This window comes from Neoarius graeffei, chromosome 5, assembly GCF_027579695.1.
Source record: "Neoarius graeffei isolate fNeoGra1 chromosome 5, fNeoGra1.pri, whole genome shotgun sequence".
Lineage (NCBI taxonomy): Eukaryota > Metazoa > Chordata > Actinopteri > Siluriformes > Ariidae > Neoarius > Neoarius graeffei.
The window spans coordinates 54,874,403-54,894,591 of NC_083573.1; the positions used below are offsets into that span (position 1 = coordinate 54,874,403).

Here is a 20,189-nt window from a genome sequence, read left to right on the forward strand (position 1 = left end):
AAACCATACTATCCCTTTTTAAACTAATTTCGTAGTTACTATGGCTTATTACACATACAACTATGATGCTACCACAGCTACTGCAGTACTATGGATAAACCACAGTAATGCTATGGTTGGTTCATAGTACTTAGAATAACCATGAGATACCATGGTAGAATCATGGTTACTACATAAAAACCATAGTAAACTATAGTAAACCATGGTAGATTTTCGTAAGGGTTAGCAGGGACAGCTGCCCTAGATGATAGGCAGGAAACACAAACAGCTGCCCTGGGTGATAGGCAGGGAACATGAACAGCTGCGCCAGGTGATAGGCAGGGAACATGAACAGCTGCGCCAGGTGATAGGCAGGGAACATGAATAGCTGCGCCAGGTGATAGGCAGGGAACATGAACAGCTGCGCCAGGTGATAGGCAGGGAACATGAACAGCTGCGCCAGGTGATAGGCAGGGAACATGAACAGCTGCACCAGGTGATAGGCAGGGAATGGGAACAGCTGCACCAGGTGATAGGCAGGGAATGGGAACAGCTGCACCAGGTGATAGGCAGGGAGCAGGGACAGCTGCACCAGGCGATAGGCAGGGAACATGAACAGCTGTACCAGGTGATAGGCAGGGAGCAGGGACAGCTGCACCAGGCAATAGGCAGGGAACATGAACAGCTGCACCAGGTGATAGGCAGAGAACATGAACAGCTGCACCAGGTGATAGGCAGGGAATGGGAACAGCTGCTCCAGGTGATAGGCAGGGAGCAGGGACAGCTGCCCCAGGCGATAGGCCGGGAACACAAACAGCTGTACCAGGTGATAGGCAGGGAGCAGGGACCATTCACACACATTCACACCTATGGACAATTTAGAGTAGCCAGTTAACCTAACCACATCAGTGTTTCCCCTGAGTTTATTTATCAGGTAATTTAATGGAGATCAAGATTTCTTTTGCAAGAGAGACCCGAGTACAGCAGATAGACCTCAGGTAGGGGTATCTGAAAAACTTAAGCCCATTTGAGGAGTCGTGCCTGTACTTTATCCCCCCACCACCTTTGAAATCAAAATTCTGCTCCTGCCTTTATAGACCACTACCAGTTCTCCTGCTGAAACTGCATCCCCTCAGCACAAGACTCTCATCAGTGGCTTTCTGGAAGATGGTTCTGGTTCTGCAAGATGCTCAGTAAAACCTACAGCTCATTTCCTTATAAAACTGTACTCATTGTACCTGAGACTACTATTTTACTAACACTTTAAAGGTGAAAATTGTTGTTTAATTGTGACAAAAACAATAATTAAGATGAAAAAACAAATCTGGAGTGTGCGTAGGTATTCACCCCTCCAAAGTCAATACTTTGTAGAGCCACCTTTTGCTGCAATTACAGCAGCAAGTCTCTTGGGGTATGTCTCTATTAGCTTAGCACATCTAGCCACTGGGATTTTTGCCCATTCCTCAAGGCAAAACTGCTCCAACTCCTTCAAGTTAGATGGGTTGCATTGGTGTACAGCAATCTTCAAGTTATGCTACAGATTCTCAGTTGGCTCAAGGTCTGAGCTTTGATTAGGCCATTCCAAAACATTTAAATGTTTTCCTTTAAACCACTCCAGTGCAGCTTTAGCAGTGTGTTTAGGGTCATTGTTCTGCTGGAATGTGAACTTTCATCCCAGTCTCAAACCTCTGGCTGACTCAAACAGGTTTTCCTCCAGAATTGCCCTGTATTTAGTGCCATCCATCTTTCCTTCAGTCCTGACCAGCTTTCCTGTCCCTGCAGATGAAAAATATCCCCACAGCATGATGCTGCCACCACCATGCTTCACTGTAGGGATGGTGTTCTCAGGGTGTTGGGTTTGTGCCATACATGGCATTTCCTATGATGGCCAAAAAGATTAATTTATGTCTCATTTGACCAGAGAATCTTCTTCCATGTGTTTGAGGAGTCTGCCACATGCTGTTGGGCAAACTCCAAACATATTTTCTGAAGCAATGGCTTTTTTCTGGCCACTCTTCCATAAAGCCCCACTCTGTGGAGTGTACAGCTTAAAGTGGTCCTATGAACAGATATTCCCATCTCCACTGTGGATCTTTGCAGCTCTTTCAGTGTTATCTTTGGTGTCTTTGTTGCATCTCTGATTAATGCCTTCCTTGCCCGGTCTATGACTTTTGGTGGGCGGCCTTCTCTTGTCAGGTTTGTAGTGGTGCCATATTCTTTCCATTTTGCTATGAAGGATTTAATGGTTCTCCCTGGGATATTCAAAGTTTGGGATATTTTTTATAACCCAACTCTGATCTATACTTCTCCACAACTTTGTCTCTGATCTGTTTGAAGTGCTCCTTGGTTCTCATGTTGCTTACTTAGTAGTGTTGGAGAGTCAGGGTCCTTCCAGAACAGGTTGATTTATACAAACATCATGTGACAGATCATGTGACACTTTGATTGCACACAGGTGGAGCTTAGTCAACTAATTATGTGACTTATGAAGTGAATTGGTTGGACTATTTAGGGGTTTCATGCGAAAGGGGGTGAATGCCTATGCACACTCCAGATTTCTGTTTTTTCATCTTAATTATTGTCCATCCATCCATTATCTGTAGCCGCTTTATCCTGTTCCACAGGGTCACAGGCAAGCTGGAGCCTATCCCAACTGACTACGGGCGAAAGGCGGGGTACACCCTGGACAAGTCACCAGGTCATCACAGGGCTGACACATAGACACAGACAACCATTCACACTCACATTCACACCTACGCTCAATTTAGAGTCACCAGTTAACCTAACCTGCATGTCTTTGGACTGTGGGGGAAACCGGAGCACCTGGAGGAAACCCACGCGGACACGGGGAGAACATGCAAACTCCACACAGAAAGGCCCTTGCCGGCTGCTGGGCTCGAACCCGGACCTTCTTGCTGTGAGGCGACAGCACTAACTACTACACCACCGTGCCGCCCTTAGTTATTGTTTGTGTCACAAATAAATAAATAAATAAATAAATAAGCAAGCAAGCACCTTTAAAGTTGTAGGCATGCTGTGTAAATCAAATGGTGCTAACCCCCCAAAAATCCATTTTAATTCCATCTTGTAATGCAACAAAACAGGACAAACACCAAGGGGGATGAATATTTCTGCAAGACAATGTATATGTTCCACATTGCAGTCATTAAAGGCAGGACAAAAAAAACCAACCTCTATACTTATAAATCTTTAGTGACATTTCATTATTATTTATCTCATGTCACATTGGTACTAAAGGAAAGATATGTCAGTGAGAAATTATATTTTTATGAAACTCATGATTAATTTTTCCTTGTGATATTTAATAGTCAGTTGACACATTACCTCAGTTCCCTGAAATATTATGGGTGTTGATGATAATAACTTAATAATAAGGAGACAGAAACTGAAGTGAAGGACATAAATTTGAAAAGAGCAGTGCAAAAATCACTAATAAAGATATCGTAACCTTTGAATGTGTGTGGGTGATGCTATTAGCTTGTAAAGTTAAATATCACCTCCCCAATGTATTGATCGCAGTCTTTTTTTAAAAATACAAGCCCCAGAAAAACCTGACTGAGCACCTGGTCTTTTCAGTAGCTAGAATAGAAACGGCTCTGGTCTAACTAACCAGACTGACTATTAAATATCACTAGTATGGACCAGGCAGCACAGTGGTGTAGTGGTTAGCACTGTCACCTCACAGCAAGAAGGCCCTGGGTTCGAGCCCAGTGGCCTTTCTGTGTGGAGTTTGCATGTTCTCCCCGTGTCCACGTGGGTTTCCTCCAGGTGCTCCGGTTTCCCCCACAGTCCAAAGACATGCAGATTAAGCTAATTGGTGGCTCTAAATTGACCGTAGGTGTGAATGTGAGTGTGAATGGTTGTCTGTGTCTATGTGTCAGCCCTGTGATGACCTGGCGACTTGTCCAGGGTGTACCCCGCCTTTCACCCATAGTCAGTTGGGATAGGCTCCAGCTTGCCTGCGACCCTGTAGAACAGGATAAGCGGTTACAGATAATGGATGGATGGATGGATGGATACTCTAAGCTAGCTGATATACGGGTTTTAGGATAATATATTAGTTTATTAGGCGGCATGGTGGTGTAGTGGTTAGCACTGTAGCTTCACAGCAAGAAGGTCCTGGGTTCAAGCCCAGCGGCCTTTCTGTGTGGAGTTTGCATGTTCTCCCCGTGTCTGCGTGGGTTTCCTCTGGGTGCTCCGGTTTCCCCCACAGTCCAAAGACATGCAGGTTAGGTTAACTGGTGACTCTAAATTGACTGTAGGTGTGAGTGTGAGTGTGAATGGTTGTCTGTGTCTATGTGTCAGCCCTGCGATAACCTGGCGACTTGACCAGGGTGTACCCCGCCTCTCGCCCATAGTCAGATGGGATAGGCTCCAGCTTGCCTGCGACCCTGTAGAACAGGATAAGCAGCTACAGATAATGGATGGATGGATGGATGGATGGATGGATGGATGGATGGATGGATGGATGGTATGGACCACAATGGAAATAAGTGTTTTCACTTTCTTGTGTCATCCATGTACAGTGGCATGCAAAAGTTTGGGTACCCTTACCGAATATGTCTGTTACTGTGAACAGTTAAGTGAGCAGAAGATGAACTGATCACCAAAAGACAAAGGTAAAGACGATACATTTCTCTTCAGCGTTTTCTGCAAGATGTGTGTATTATTTTTGTTTTGTACAATTGGAGAGTGAAAAAAGAAAAGGAACACCATGTGAAAGTTTGGGCACCCTAATACATTTGAGTTCTCAGGTAACGTTTACCAAGGTTCCAGACCTTAATTAGCTTATTGAGCTGTGGCTTGTTCAAATTCTTCATTAGGAAAGGTCAGATGATGCAGATTTCAAAGCTGTATAAATTCTCTGACTCCTCAAACTTGTCCCTAAAATCAACAGCCATGGGCTCCTCTAAGCAACTCCCTCACATTCTGAATAATAAAATAATCGATGCTCACAAAGCAGGAGAAGGCTACAAGAATGTAGGAAAGTGTTTTCAGGAAGCTGTTTCCTCAGATTGTAATGTTATTAAGAAATGGCAGTTAACAGAAACAGTGGAGATCAAGGTGAGGTCTGGAAGATGAAGAAAACTTTCTGAAAGAACTGCTCGTTGGAAGGCAAATAAAAACCCCTGTTTGACTGCAAAAGACCTTCAGAAAGATTTAGCAGACCCTGGAGTGGTGGTGCGCTGTTCTACTATGCAGCAACACCTGAACAAATATGACCTTCATGGGAGAGTCATCAGAAGAAAACCTTTCCTGCGTCCTAGCCACAAAATTTAGCATCTGAAGTTTGCAAATGAACATCTAAATAAGCCTGATGCATTTTGGACACAAGCCCTGTGGACTGATGAAATCAAAATAGAACTTTTTGGCCACAATGTGCAAAGGTATGTTTGGAGAAAAAAGGGTGCCAAATTCTAGGAAAAGAACACCTCTCCAACTCTGAAGCACAGGTGTGGATCGATCATGCTTTGGGGTTGTGTTGCAGCCAGTGGCACAGGGCACATTTCACTGGTCGAGGGAAGCATGGATTCGAATAAATACCAGTAAATTCTGGAAGCAAACATCACACCATCTGTAAAAAAGTTGAAGTTAAAAAGAGGATGGGTCCTACAATAAGACGATGATCCAAAACGCACCTCAAAATCTCATCTCATTATCTGTCCTTTATCCTGTTCTACAGGGTCGCAGGCAAGCTGGAGCCTATCCCAGCTGACTACGGGCGAAAGGTGGGGTACACCCTGGACAAGTCGCCAGGTCATCACAGGGCTGACACATAGACACAGACAACCATTCACACTCACAGTCATTTTAGAGTCACCAGTTAACCTAACCTGCATGTCTTTGGACTGTGGGGGAAACCGGAGCACCCGGAGGAAACCCATGCAGACACCGGGAGAACATGCAAACTCCGCACAGAAAGGCCCTCGCCGGCCACAGGGCTCGAACCCGGACCTTCTTGCTGTGAGGCGACAGCGCTAACCACTACACCACCATGTCACCCCACCTCAAAATCTACAATGGAATACCTCAAGAGGCACAAGCTGAAGGTTTTGCCCTGGCCCTCACAGTCCCCTGACCTAAACATCATTGAAAATCTGTGGCTAGATCTCAAAAGAGCAGTGCATGCAAGACAGCCCAAGAAACTTGTAGAACTGGAAGCCTTTTGCAAGGATGAATGTGTGAAAATCCCCCAGGTAAGAACTGAAAGATTATTATCTGGCTACAAAAAGTGTTTACAAGCTGTGATACTTGCCAAAGGGGGTGTTACTAGGTACTAACCATGCAGGGTGCCCAAACTTTGCTTTTTTTTGTAATTTTGAAAAATGTCTCATCTCATCTCATTATCTCTAGCCGCTTTATCCTTCTACAGGGTCGCAGGCAAGCTGGAGCCTATCCCAGCTGACTATGGGCGAAAGGCGGGGTACACCCTGGACAAGTCGCCAGGTCATCACAGGGCTGACACATAGACACAGACAACCATTCACACTCACATTCACACCTACGGTCAATTTAGAGTCGCCAGTTAACCTAACCTGCATGTCTTTGGACTGTGGGGGAAACCGAAGCACCCGGAGGAAACCCACACGGACACGGGGAGAACATGCAAACTCCGCACAGAAAGGCCCTCGCCGGCCCCGGGGCTCGAACCCAGGACCTTCTTGCTGTGAGGCGACAGTGCTAACCACTACACCACCGTGCCGCCTTTGAAAAATGTAAAAGATGAAAATTAAAAAAAAATGTTTTTGCTTAAAATATAAAGGGAATGAGTCATCTTTAACTTTATGCCTTTTGGAGATCATTTCATCTTCAACTTGGTTAACTGTTCACAGTAACAGCACTTTTGACCAGGGGTGCGCAAACTTTTGCATACCACTGTATGTTTAATGTATTTACGAAATAAAATCAATCAATCAATCAACGGATGATGAAAATCGTGGTGTCATTCTGTGTTCGTTTCATAAATCGACGGGAAATTCAGATTCCTTCACTGTTGTTTGGTCCAAGACTCTCATCAACTCTGCTCAATAGTAAGTCAAGTTTTGTGTTGAATTAAAGGCTAAAGCGAGCCCTAATACCTCTTTTGAATAATTCTGTGTTAAAATATCCTTCAGTACTGTAAGCTCAAACTAAAGAGGTTTATTTTAGCCTGACGGTGCACACGGCGCCAAATCTTTCTTATTAGATGCTGGAATGGAGCCCAGATTTGGTGTGTAATGGAGGGGCCTAACTGTATCTGTACACATTTGAATTGTGCCAGTTTGGTTTGGTTGGTATAAACCTGTATTAAGTCCAGTCGGTAACTACGGAAGCCGCGAGAGGCCCTTCATATAATCTTTTTCTATTCACCTTGTTATCCCGATATAACGACATAATTAATTCAGCATCTCGAGAAAACAACACAACTAATTCGAGATCTCGAGAAAACAAAACAATTATTTCATGATCTCAGCTGGATCACTGTATCTCCGTCGGTAGAGACGAAGCCGGGCCAGTCTTCTGCGGAGGTGCCGCGGACTCATTTTGAAATTATTAAAATTATTATTATTAAAATAATAATAATAATAATAATAATAATAATTATTATTATTATTATTATTTTTATTATTATTATTATTAATAAAAGACTTAATGCAGTCTGATCCGTGTATGTGGTCCGTGTATCATCCGATCATTCAAGTATTCCATTCAATCTGGAAAACGAAAAACAAAAAAACGATCTTGAGAAAACAACACAACTAATCTGAGATCTCGAGAAAACAAAACCGTTATATTTCATGATCTCCCCTGGATCACTGTATCTCCGTCGGCAGAGACGAAGCCGGGCCAGTCTTCTGCGGAGGTGCCGCGGACTAATTTTGAAATTATCTCATCTCATCTCATCTCATTATCTGTAGCCGCTTTATCCTTCTACAGGGTCGCAGGCAAGCTGGAGCCTATCCCAGCTGACTACGGGCGAAAGGCGGGGTACACCCTGGACAAGTCGCCAGGTCATCACAGGGCTGACACATAGACACAGACAACCATTCACACTCACATTCACACCTACGGTCAATTTAGAGTCACCAGTTAACCTAACCTGCATGTCTTTGGACTGTGGGGGAAACCGGAGCACCCGGAGAAAACCCACGCAGACACGGGGAGAACATGCAAACTCCACACAGAAAGGCCCTCGCCGGCCACGGGGCTCGAACCCGGACCTTCTTGCTGTGAGGCGACAGCGCTAACCACTACACCACCGTGCTGCCATTTTGAAATTATCTCTCTCTAGCCGCTTTATCCTTCTACAGGGTCGCAGGCAAGCTGGAGCCTATCCCAGCTGACTACGGGCGAAAGGCGGGGTACACCCTGGGCAAGTCGCCAGGTCTTCACAGGGCTGACACATAGACACAGACAACCATTCACACTCACATTCACACCTACACTCAATTTAGAGTCACCAGTTAACCTAACCTGCATGTCTTTGGACTGTGGGGGAAACCGGAGCACCCGGAGGAAACCCACGCGGACACGGGGAGAACATGCAAACTCCACATAGAAAGGCCCTCGCTGGCCACGGGGCTCGAACCCAGGACCTTCTTGCTGTGAGGCGACAGCGCTAACCACTACACCACCGTGCCGCCCCATTTTGAAATTATCCCTTATTAAAAGACTTAATGCAATCTCTCCCTGTGTCCCTGATCAAAATATTGCCTTATTAGCTGATCGATTATTCCAGACATTCTAATGACCAAAGTTGCGTCTATACAGAATGAGAAACAGCCCCAAAGTCAGCATATCACAAGTCTCTTGGCGCACCTGAATGAACCATGTCTCAGCTGTTTACTCGAGACCACGGAATAATTGTTTTGTTTTCTCAAGATCTCGAATTAGTTGTGTTGTTTTCTCGAGATCCTGAATTAATTATGTCGTTTTCTCGGGATAACAAGGTGAATAAAAAAAGGATTATATGAAGGGCCTCTCTCGGCTTCCGTAGTGTAACTAAAAGCGAATAATACTTATTTGACTTTATTTCTCAAGGGGAAAAAAAAGGTGGAGGATATTTTCCAGAACCCTGACACTGTGAGAGGCTCCTTGAGAAAAGTGACGGAGAGACAAACGGCTGAAGGAGTAGTTTTGATGTGAGTTATCCCTTTCTTTCCTCATCTTTCTGCTCCGGCAAAATGATCCGTCTTTCACTCAGTGTTGTCAGGTACTGCTGACGGTTTCCAGCCCAAAATATGTTCAAAACCCGCCAAAATGCACTTAAAACTGCCCAAAATGTACCGTAAAATGTACTTGATGTCTGTCTTGTAAAGTAAAAATATGCAGCTAAAGAGCAGTCTACTATTTGTAAACCGAACAACAATGCAAACAACTTCTAAATGGCAACATGAGACCGTCAGTGCTGGAGGTGAAAAATCTGCTGTCTGGTGCTCGGCTCTGTGTGGCTGAATCAGATTATAACTCTGCAATCATCTGCTGTGTTCTGAATCCCACATGCGCCAGTAGGTCACGCACACGCAGAATATTATGTAGGCTATGATGCATATCTAACATCTGCATTGCTGAGGTTATTTATTTTTTTATTTGCCATTTATTTACCTTTTTTATTTATCCTGTTTGTTTTATTAATTTTATAGGCCTAGTTATCCTGCTTAATTTATTTTTGTCTACATCCATGTATTTTCTTCATCTGTTATCCTGATTTTTGTGAATTTGTTAGATTGTACCTGTTTTATATACTTCAATTAAAAACAAAAGTTAGGCTACGATGCATGGCTGAATGTAACATGAGAAGAGAAAATGGAGAATGGATTACGTCATTCTTATTTACTAGTTTATGAGTTCAGTTTCTGCACTACATTACACACATTCATATTAGTCTTAGTTACATTGACTTTTTTTGTGTAAATAATACTTAACGAGATTAATGTTTATTGTTAATGATTAATTTAGGCCAATGCTGGATTTTGGTTGTTTAAAATACCTAAGGGGTGCTGGGTAAACTAGGTCTATGACTTTGACCAAAGAGAGCTGTTTTTCCTGATTTCCTTCGCATATTCAAGAACATCATTCGGCTTAGTTTAATATGGATTGGATTGGATGTAGACTAGTGGACGTAGATAGTGCATAGAATGTGCTGCATTCTCACACAGAATGTGCAGAGAATGTGCTGCATTCTCACATAGAATGTGCAGAGAATGCATCTCTGGCTGCATTCTCACACAGAACGCTGGTGCGAAATATTCATAAACATCTGATAAAAACCCGCCAAACTAACGTCAAACCCTCCCAATTTGTGTCAACCAGCCCAAGCCATTTTTGCCCGCAAAGTAGAATTTAAAAGCCCCCAATCTGGCAACACTGCTTTCACTGCTTGTTGTGAGCGCGTGCCCAGCAGTCACCTAGCAACGAAGGGACGTCTCAAAAATAAGGGGTGCACGGACATTTAGAAAAAAAACTAAAACAAGATGACAAAAAAGTTTCTCGAATTTCTAAACATACATGTTTGTATTTGTAATTCTGTGAACAAGATTAGCACTCAAATATGAAAAACAGCAGGTATTTTGAAAAGACCTGTTACTCGTAGTGAAGGCTACACCCCCGATTTGGAAGTGAGCTGGTCCAGCTTTGTTTCCGTTTGACAGCTGTTTGTGCCCGCGCGGTTTATCAAACTCTAGTTTTAGATTTGAGTTACTGCACATAGTTATACAAAAAATGCAGAATATTTTAGCATAATTGTTTTCTCCTGGTCTTATTCATGTTACTGACTTGTTTAAAGGAGTTCTGCGACATATTTAATTTAAAGTTCTCCTTGCAGTTGCCTAGCATTGTAAGTAGTCATTAGCAAATCGAACTAGCTTGCTAGCTTCAGGAGAGAACATTCTAGTATCAGTGCAGTTCTTGGTTCATGTATTTGTATATTTACCACAGGACAGGAACAAGGAGCTCGATAAGTAGCTGTGTGTGTTAAAAAAATAAGTAACTACCGTTCAAAAGTTTGGGGTCACCCAGACAATTTTGTGTTTTCCATGAAAAGTCACACTTTTATTTACCACCATAAGTTGTAAAATGAACAGAAAATATAGTCAAGACATTTTTCTGGTCATTTTGAGCATTTAATCGACCCCACAAATGTGATGCTCCAGAAACTCAATCTGCTCAAAGGAAGGTCAGTTTTATAGCTTCTCTAAAGAGCTCAACTGTTTTCAGCTGTGCTAACATGATTGTACAAGGGTTTTCTAATCATCCATTAGCCTTCTGAGGCAATGAGCAAACACATTGTACCATTAGAACACTGGAGTGAGAGTTGCTGGAAATGGGCCTCTATACACCTATGGAGATATTGCACCAAAAACCAGGCATTTGCAGCTAGAATAGTCATTTACCACATTAGCAATGTATAGAGTGCATTTCTGATTAGTTTAAAGCAGGGCTTTGAACCGGTTCAAGGAACGAAAACGAAAACCGGGAACTTTTTCTATTTCACATGGAACAGAAACGAAACCAGAAACTTTATTATTTCTTATGTTCCGGAACAGAAACGCTTATTAAAAATAATGGTAACCGGTTAATACCGGTTTTTATTTCGTTCCTCAAAGTTTCCGTAGCCTACAAATAAAAAAGTCATTCTTCTCCTGCGCAAGTTTCTATGACCCGCTGGGGTTCACTTCCTGTGTGACGTTCGCTGACTGAATGGAGAGAGCGGGAGGGTGGACTACTATCACGTCTCCACATCTTAAATAAGAGGTAAATATTGCAGTCTATTGTTATTCAAAAATGTCAAACACAATATCAATATATTTGTCCACGTTAATGAGAGGCTCGCGAACATTAAATGACGTTAACCTCTGTTAGCCTATCAATGCATAGGGCCTGACTAGCCTTTGGTAACACACTAAACGAATTATCTTTCATTTTTGGCACTTTTTCTGTTTGTGTAGATGGGAAGACATACTGAGAATCCAAATCGCCAACATTTGAAATAATAATTGTTTTGAATTATTTCTTGTCTTATTTAATGAAGGTTGTAATAGAATTAGCCTACATTTGGCTTAAGCTGGATGAGACAGAGACATAATTTTATAGCCATTTGTTAAACAGCTGACAGGGAACGTAATTAACCGTTCCGGGAACGAAATTTTTTTGTTCTAACCGGTTCGGGAACGTCTATTTAATGGTGGAACCCAAAACCGGAAACGTTAAAATTCCGTTTCTGTTCGGAACGAACCAATAGGAAAAAATTTCTGGTTCAAAGCCCTGGTTTAAAGTGATCTTCATTGAAAAGAACAGTGCTTTTCTTTCAAAAATAAGGACATTTCAAAGTGACCCCAAACTTTTGAATGGTAGTGTAGGTCATGAGTGTTTTGCTGTAAATCAATATCAAACAACTAATCTCTTTCTAGTGAAAATCTCAGATGGAAAACTTCATTTTGTATGAAGAAATTGGAAGAGGGAGCAGGTCGGTGGTTTACAAGGGCAGGAGGAAAGGTGGCATCCATTTTGTGGCAGTTATCTGTAGTGAGAAATCCAAGAGGCCTGAGTTGACCAACCATGTGAGTAAACTAGAAAATATTATTGAAAATCATTCTAAATTAGACCAGTATATAAATATTAAGCTTTGGTCATTTCTTGGTGGTTTTTTTTTAGTTTTTGCAAAACAGAATACATGTGCATCAATGAGAATGGGGATGAGGGTGTAGTGAAGATGCAAGAAGTAGATGTAAAGAAAGTTGGTGAATTCAAGTACCTGGGGTCAACTGTGCAGGAAAATGGGGGCTGTGATAGTGAGGTGAGAAAGAGAGTGCAGGCAGGGTGGAGCAGTTGGAGAAGGATTTCAGGAGTTGTTTGTGATAGGAAAGTCCCAGCAAAAGTTAAGATGTATAAGACAGTAGTGAGACCAGCTGTGATGTCTGGATTGGAGACCGTACCCTTAACGAAGAGACAGGAGGCAAAGTTGGAGGTGGCGGAGTTGAGGATGTTAAGGTTTGCGATGGGAGGTTGGACAGGATAAGGAACGAGCACAGCAGAGAGACAGCACATGTGGAGAGCTTGGGAATTAAGCTAAGAGAGCTGAGACCGAGATGGTATGGGCACATCCTGAGAAGAGATGCAGAGCATGTTGGAAGGAGAATGTTGAGGATGGAGCTGCCAGGCACACGAAAACGAGGAAGGCCAAAGAGGAGATACATGGATGTGGTGAGAGAGGACATGAAAGGGGCAGGTGTGGTAGAGGAGGATGCAGAAGATGGAGAGCAATGGAGACGAAAGATCCGCTGTGGCAACCCCTAATCGGGAGCAGCCAAAAGAAGAAGAAGATATTTTATTTCAGTTTCATTCAGAATCATGTATACAGAATCATATTCATCATAACTGCTGTTTTTCAAGTTTTTCAATACACATGGTAACAACTATGATACAACAAAGGAGACGGAGACTATAATGACAGAAAGAAAAATATAAAACAAAATAGAATAAAACAAAAGATAAAAGAAATAGAATTGAAATCAGATTAAGAATTTAGATCGGATTCATCAGAATCAGAATCAGAAACACTTTTATTGCCAGGTATGTGAACACACACGAGGAATTTGACTCTGGTACCACTTAGCTTTCATAGTACAACACAGATAAAAGCATATACACAAAACAAACAAACAAACAAAACAAAGGAATGGTGCAATAGTAGGAAATAATAGGGAATACAGAGAGAGAGTCTAACTGCAGTGATCTTCAGGGGAAGATTGTTGCTCCAGTAACGACTTTGACCAAGGCAGTGCTGGCTGAGAGAGCCGAAGATAAGATTGGAATTTGTTTAGGCTTGAAACGGTTAGACGTGGCAGACTACCCCCCTCGTCCATTCTGGTCACTAAGATCCATTTCTCTCTGCAAAGCCATCAACTTCTCCAAGATGGAATCTACAGTGCGGCTCAAGTTCTGAATAGCCACAGTCTGAGGGCCGACAGCTCTGCCCACCACTTCAATCATGTCGGGCAGCTTTATGGGGCTTTGAACAGCTGTCACCGTTTTCTGATTTCCTCGATACACCAGGGCAATGCCTAGTCCAATCAGCAAAAGTCCTGTGATCATGGTTCCAAATAGGTAAATATCCTCAATGCCCTCCACAGAAAGAACCGCCAGGCACATGACACGCCACCTCTCCCACGCGTCCATCGTATATCCAGCTGCGAACGTTCCGGCAGGACAGGCTGGTTCCCCCAAACCCAGGCTTCTTGTCGAGAAGATTGTGTCAATTGCGTGAAGAGACCAGTTTATCAAATCCATGAATTTTGATTTGAAGAACAATGCAGAAAGGGTCTCTCAGACAAGACGATTTTGTATGGGTTCCACACTATAACAGTATACCCATGGCAGGGCTCCACCTTCTAGTGAATATATATTTTTGAAGTCTCAGGGAATGTTATTTGTTCCATTTGATATATTTCCTTTATTTTTTCCATCCACATATTGTATGTTGGAAGATCAGGCTTCAACCACCTGACTATAATGCATTTAATTGCTGTTGCTAGCAGTATCTGTAGGAGATATTTATTTCTTGGTGTTTGAGCTCACATGTATTGTAATTTATGCTATGAACCAAATCCATTGCTTTCCTCTTGGATCTTATCTTTGATTTGACATGTTAATCTGATGGTGCTATACAGATAGAAGTTGTCTTTGTTGTATTAACAGGTACGACTTACACATGACATGAAGCATGATAATGTAGTCTCTTTCTACGAGTGGTATGAGACCAGTAGTCATCTGTGGCTGGTGGTGGAGTTGTGCACAGGTAAGGGGTTTGAAAATGTATTGTATTTGATTTACTTTGACATGGCTTACTCACAAATGGTCAGATTGATATTCTTAATAGTCCGAACAGCTCTCTTGCATACACCGAGTTCGGCAAATGCTATTTTTGTTCTGTTGTATGTCACCTGCATGTTGTTTTAAATTACTTATTATTAATGAGTAATAGGGCGGCACGGTGGTGCAGTGGTTCGCACTGTCGCCTCACAGCGAGAAGGTTGTGTGTTTGAGCCCCATGGCCGACAGCGGTCTTTCTGTGCAGAGTTTGCATGTTCTCCCCGTGTCCGCGTGGGTTTCCTCCGGGTGCTCCGGTTTCCCCCACAGTCCAAAGACATGCAGGTTAGGCTAATTGGTGGCTCTAAATTGACCGTAGGTGTGAATGTGAGTGTGAATGGTTGTGTGTCGCTATGTGTCAGCCCTGCGATAACCTGGCGACTTGTCCAGGGTGTACCCCGCCTCTTGCCTGTAGTCAGCTGGGATAGGCTCCAGCTTGCCTGCGACCCTGCACAGGATAAGCGGCTACAGATAATGGATGGATTATTAATGAGTAATAGGGTGGTGCAGTGGTTAACACTGTTGCCTCACAGCAAGAAGATTCTGTGTTCAAGCCCTGTGGTCGACGGGGGCCTTTCTGTATGGAGTTTGCATGTTCTCCCCGTGTCTGCATGAGTTTCCTCCGGGTGCTCCAGTTTCCCCCACAGTCCAAAGACATGCAGATTAGGTAAAATGCCCAGCCACTGGGGTTGCACAAGTGGATAGATTGGGGAGGGTTGCGTCAAGAAGGGCATCCGGTGTAAAACCTACAGTATACCAACTCAAATATGCGGGTCATGATGATCCGTTGTGGCGACCCCGAACGTACAGGAGCAGCTGAAAAAAGATTATTAATGAGTAATAGTTGGTCTTTAAACAGGTAGATTTCACCTAGTATTGAAATCTGGATATCATATTTCTGTAGGAGGATCATTAGAGGCAGTTATTTCCCAAGATGAATGCTTGCCTGAGGATGCTGTGCGAGAGTTTGCTATGGATTTAATAAAAGGTCTCAAGTACATCCATGACTCTGGCATAGTGTTCTCTGATATCAGCCCTGCTAAGGTACGTCTCTATACATCTGACATAACGTTACATAAAGAAAACTGTATTCATGTCTGTATAAAATCAATTCAGAATATAGAAAGTCTAATGCCTAGTTTACATGTTTTTGTGACTGTAAGAATGAGTTTGATTACACTCTGAACTCTAAACATGGGGGTTTGCCTGCAGATTTTACTGGATGGTCCCGGTACTCTGAAGTACTCTAATTTCTGTCTGGCCAAAGTACAAGGAGAGAACCTAGAAGAGTTTTTTGCTCTCTTGATGTCAGAAGAGGAAGGAGACAACAAAGAGAGTGCTACACCTCAGAACCGAACCCAAGGTTATCACTTGGCACTTAAACATGTGACTGTTTCTTGTTACTGTGTCAGGTCTCACTTTTAACTCTTTGATGGGACATGGGTAGTAAATTCCTTTACAGATAATTTTCATAATAAGTCACACTCATAGTGTTTTGGTCTTGCTCTCTTCAGGCTCTCTACTGTACTGTGCTCCAGAGGTGCTGAGAGGAGAGAGCACAAGCATCGCCAGTGATCTGTGGGGATTGGGCTGCATCCTCTGCGAGATGTTTACAGGTCAGGACATTTTGAATGGGTTCTTTCTGCTTTTCTGTTTAAATGACTTCAGTGTGAATTGCATAAAGGACAGTCGTCATCGTTTACAGTGAAAGCTTTCTTTCTGTATGATGTAAGAAGAAATAATTCCTGTCTGTTAAAACAACATCCATCATCCATAGCAGTGCTGTAAAACTGTTTCGTTCTTCATTTAGGAAAGCCACCGTTCTTCTCAGATACATTCAGCGATTTGGTTGAGCTCATTTTACATGAAGATCCTCCACCTCTGGTGCAAAAAGGTTGATGAGTAGCTGTTGTCAAACTTGTAGCAATTCCACTTTTTGATTTGAATTTAAATCTCTAATGCACCAATGTGCTTGTTTTTCAAGGTCCCAGCTGTCTAAAATGTAGTCCTGAGTTCCAGAGCCTTATACTGGGTCTGCTGCAGAAAGATCCTTTGAACAGGTTCATCTTAAATATACATGCATAACTATACATACAGTATAACAATGTTTACACTGCTGATGTGGATGTGTGTAGGTGCCCCTTTTTTTTTCCTAGTGCCTATTTCCAAATAATATTCAATATTCTATCCACATTCACTGGATATGAGCAGTCATGCGCTCTGATTGGTTACTCTACTATTAGGCTATTGGCTCATATACCGTGAGTAGAGAAAAGCAAAATGGCGGTGCGTGTTGCTGAACCAACTGAGAACGAAATAAAAACTACTCGAAAATAAAACCCCAAAAAATAAAAAGCAACAAAATATGGACTAAAAATATTTGATGGTAAGAATGTATCTTCTTTTATGTTCCAAGAATTCTCATCTCATCTCATTATCTGTAGCCGCTTTATCCTGTTCTACAGGGTCGCAGGCAAGCTGGAGCCTATCCCAGCTGACTACGGGCGAAAGGCGGGGTACACCCTGGACAAGTCGCCAGGTCATCACAGGGCTGACACATAGACACAGACAACCATTCACACTCACATTCACACCTACGGTCAATTTAGAGTCACCAGTTAACCTAACCTGCATGTCTTTGGACTGTGGGGGAAACCGGAGCACCCGGAGGAAACCCACGCGGACACGGGGAGAACATGCAAACTCCACACAGAAAGGCCCTCGCTGGCCACGGGGCTCGAACCCAGACCTTCTTGCTGTGAGGCAACAGCGCTAACCACTACACCACCTTGCCACCCGTTTCAAGAATTATTATAACATTTTTCACAAATTGCTACTGTCATTTTGCTGGTTTGTTTACATTCTAAGCGGAAACGATTTTGTCATACGTTTTGTATAAAGTTTTTATTTATCGAAATTGCAAAAAATAAAAATGCTCGGTTTCTCAAAATCCAGTGGCTAGAATCAAACAGTTATTCCGCTCAACCCCGTCGTACATGGCTTATAGCAAACTCGGCCGATTTTATGGAATAACTGTTAATTATTTTCTTTTCCATATCCCTGTGTGCCCTTGTATCTCACCACAAAGTAAAAACTGCATAGTATTCTACTCATTTTCTCCCTTCATTTTAGGGGTAATAATAAATGAACCAATCAATTTTAGTGATCTTGCTCTGTTTTAATAGAGATTAGAATGGCATTAAATGTGACCTGTATTAAAGTATGTGTCCTTTCCCACACCAGTATTAACACTTGTGAGCTTCAGAAGACACTTAACAATATTACTGTCCTATATTCTGTACAGGCTAAACTGGGAACAGTTGTTGCTGCACCCATTTTGGAAGGACACATTTCCAGTGGATTTTTCCTCAAGGGGCGATGTAGATGAAAATACCTCACACAGGTAATTGTCATTGTTGTCACACTGTCATGCTTCATTATACTATTTACTCTCTCTTGCTTTAGGGAACTCACACTTTTACTCTCTTCCTTGGTATTTCTAACCACGTGTGTGTCTGCTATACCAAAGCATTAAAACACATCTTTTATGCTGTAATGTTTTTGTTGTTGTTCTTTAAACCGGCATGTAATTTTGTACCATACGTCTAACATTTCAGACGTTTTTACGTTGTCCATTCATAATGAAACAGAGCCTTTATGGATCATTAATTTGCTACAAAGGAACTTTTGTCTTTGCATATCGAGATACTGTTTATTATCTGGACACCTGGCCATCACACCCCTGTATGTGGAACTTCTCCAAACTCTTGTCACAAAGTGGGAAGCATACCATTGTCTAGAATGTCTTCCTATGCTGTAGCAATAAGATTTCCCATCACTGGAATTTGGGCTTAACACCAACCTATTCCAGCAGGACAGTGTCCCTGTGTAAAAAGCAAGCTCCAGAAAGATACAGTTTGCCAGAACATAGCCCTGACCTCACTGAACACGTTATGGATGAACTGCAACACTGACCGCGCCCCAGTCCTCCTCGCCCAACAACAGAGGCCTGATCTCACTAATGCTCTTGTGACTGAATGAATGGGAAATTCCAACATTCCAAAATCTAGTGGAAAACTTTCCCAAAGCAGCAAAGGGGGAACAACTTTGCAATCAGATGTTCAACAAGCACATATGGGTATGATGGTCAGTTGTCGACAGACTTTTGCCAATATAGTGTATCTTTTATCTAGAAAGGCGGCTGTAGGTTACCTTTAAAGCTGTTTGGTTAGCTTTAGGTTACCTAAAAGGTTACCTAAAAGCTAATTGTGATTCACTTATACTGTAAATCATTTTAAAGGTAGACTATATACAGTACATGATTCTCGGTGAAATATAGAGATTAACCCTTTGGTGACTGACCCCTTGAAAATGGTTCCTCCAGGAACGATGACGTTTCAGTTGTCAAGACAACGGAAAAACTAAAATACAAGAGCATTTTGTTTTGTGCACAAGAGCATTGTGACGTATCTTTATGTTTTTGTATTTTAGTTTTTCCGTTGTCTTGACAACTGAAACGTCATCGTTCCTGGAGGAATCATTTTCAAGGGGTCAGTCACCAAAGGGTTAATGGGTAAAAGATGCCTATTAAATGTATCCTAGACTGTACCGTTACAGTGATGAGTAAAAGTACAGAATAATAATACATATATCTATTTTTTTTTTACCTGAGATTTTTGCTCAAGGGCCCAAACTGTGTCATTAGTTTTTAACTATTTGCCTTCTCTTGTCAAACCCTGCGCAGGGTTTTAACTGCTGCACTACTATCACCCTACTGTCTGAATGGAACCGAAAATATAATGTGTCAAAGAACCATTACACACATTTTTCTAGCCATTATAAAAAAAAAAAGTTATTGTGAAACCAAAAAGACATCAAGGCATCCTAGTAGGCCTGCAACAGCTACATTTCATGATGTATTGCTATGACTTCAATGCCCATTAGTAATCATCTAGATTTATATTTTGGGCCCGGATGTATTCAGCAGAGTAGGCCATAACACAGGTTGTTACCCAGCAGCCTAACACAATAGAATTATCTTCATCATTTTCTTCTTCTTTTGGTGGCTCTTGTTAGGGGTCGCCACAGCGGATCGTTCGTGTCCATCTCATCCTGTCTTCAGGATCTTCTGTCATGACAACTACATACAGTGGTGTTTGAAATTTTGTGAACCTTTTAGAATGTTCTATATTTCTGCATAAATATGACCTAAAATATCAACAGTTTTTCACACAAGTCCTAAAAGTAGATAAAGAGAACCCAGTTAAACAAATGAGACAAAAATATTGTACTTGGTCATTTATTTATTGAGGAAAATGATCCAATATTACATATCTGTGAAA

The 20,189-nt window shown here is 42.3% G+C and overlaps 1 protein-coding gene across 6 annotated transcripts in view; it reads left to right on the forward strand.

Annotated features, from left to right (window-relative positions):
* The window catches only part of ulk4 (unc-51 like kinase 4), a 227,467-nt gene that overhangs the window by 12,241 nt on the left and 195,037 nt on the right, over positions 1-20,189 (forward strand). The window contains exons 1-9 of one of the 6 annotated variants that reach the window (XM_060922071.1): positions 9,087-9,122; positions 12,390-12,539; positions 14,677-14,776; positions 15,752-15,891; positions 16,060-16,210; positions 16,362-16,463; positions 16,658-16,741; positions 16,832-16,907; positions 18,152-18,250. In XM_060922071.1, coding sequence (XP_060778054.1) covers positions 12,402-12,539; positions 14,677-14,776; positions 15,752-15,891; positions 16,060-16,210; positions 16,362-16,463; positions 16,658-16,741; positions 16,832-16,907; positions 18,152-18,250 — 890 coding nt within the window. In that variant the 5' untranslated portion in view covers positions 9,087-9,122; positions 12,390-12,401. Of the gene's footprint in view, positions 1-9,086; positions 9,123-10,636; positions 11,156-11,182; positions 11,734-12,389; positions 12,540-14,676; positions 14,777-15,751; positions 15,892-16,059; positions 16,211-16,361; positions 16,464-16,657; positions 16,742-16,831; positions 16,908-18,151; positions 18,251-20,189 lie in introns of those variants that run through there. The other 5 variants (XM_060922067.1, XM_060922066.1, XR_009654740.1 and 2 more) reach the window with 5 other exon arrangements.